This window comes from Gekko japonicus, unplaced genomic scaffold (assembly GCF_001447785.1).
Source record: "Gekko japonicus isolate JY-2015 unplaced genomic scaffold, Gekko_japonicus_V1.1 scaffold1831, whole genome shotgun sequence".
In the NCBI taxonomy this organism is placed as follows: Eukaryota; Metazoa; Chordata; class Lepidosauria; order Squamata; family Gekkonidae; genus Gekko; species Gekko japonicus.
The window spans coordinates 208,992-210,286 of NW_015177067.1; the positions used below are offsets into that span (position 1 = coordinate 208,992).

Genomic DNA, 1,295 nt, shown 5'->3' on the forward strand with positions numbered 1-1,295 from the left:
AGGAACCAGTGTAATTAACAGACACACTAATAACAAATTGCCAAAAGGCTAAAGAACATGTAATAGAAAGTCGTGTATACAAAGTGGTAACAGTAGAGAAGTACAAAATGCAAACCACAGACAACTTGTCCATCAACACATAACAACAGAAAAGTACAAAGTATGAACAATGGAGAACAATTATATAAATACGACGTTGTGTCCAGATGTTTCAAACGTCATATTTATATAATTGTTCTAACTGGAGCTAAGTTTTCCAAGGTTACTATCGGAAGCAGTCAAGATGTCAGAAAGGCCCAAAATTTCCCTGTCCCAATAATGCAGGAACCCAAACCAGAATCTTACTGGAACACGTGATCAAACGCATGAATCAGAGACTTGCGAGTGATGAGCAAAAGCTGAAATCCGTCCACCGTCCTGTCATCCAGAACTTCCATTGAGTGCTTGGCTTCAAACTGGATCTAGAAAGAATCAAACCATGTGAGTTTAAGTGTGTTCGGGGACCAAATCAGTCTGTCCCATGGAACAATGCTCTCCTACTCTCAAGGCATCAGTACACCTTTAGGGGGTCTACAGAACAGATGTGACCCCAGGCATTAAGTCCCACCTCCCTTCTTTGTTCTGGTTTTGGGGGCCCATCCATTGAGGGTAAAGACAAGCTGTGTAAGAACATCAGAAGAGCCCTGATGGATCAGACCAATAATCCATCTAGTCCAGCATCCCGTCTCATACAGTGGCCGATCAGTTCCTCTCGACGGCCGCCAACAGGGCAGAGAGGCCGAGGCCTTCCCCTGCTGTTGCCTCCTGGCACTGGGATTGAGAGGATTAGTGCCTCTGGATGTGGAGGCTCCCTTCAGTTGCCATGGCCAGTAGCCATTGATAGACTTATCCTCCACGAATCTATCTAATCCACTTTGAAGGCTGTTTCTTCCTGTGGCCCTCACGACATCCTCCGTCAGCGAATTCCACATTTTAATCACTCTCTGTGCAAAGTCCTATTTCCTTTTGTCTGTCCTGAACCTACTGCTCTCAAGTTCTAATCTTTTGGGGGAGGGGAATTTTTTTTCCTCTTTGTCAGCTCTCTCCACCCTATGCATAGTTTGACAAACCTCCATCACACACACACCCCTTAACCGTCTCTTTTCCAAACTGAAAAGTCCCAGACTCTTTTACCAACTTAAATATTTCCAAATCACCCGGGGAGGGAGTTCACAGCGTTTGAAATGCTTATTAAGAATAGAAATAATCACACTCAAGGCCCTATTTTAAAAATCTATAAGATTTTTTTAAAGCTC

The 1,295-nt window shown here is 43.8% G+C and overlaps 1 protein-coding gene across 1 annotated transcript in view; it reads right to left on the minus strand.

The window, feature by feature from the left end:
- Nucleotides 1-1,295, minus strand: part of NOL6 (nucleolar protein 6) — an 86,238-nt gene that overhangs the window by 62,225 nt on the left and 22,718 nt on the right. The window contains exon 11 of the mRNA XM_015428186.1: nucleotides 354-461. Coding sequence (XP_015283672.1) covers nucleotides 354-461 — 108 coding nt within the window. The remainder of the gene's footprint in view (nucleotides 1-353; nucleotides 462-1,295) is intronic.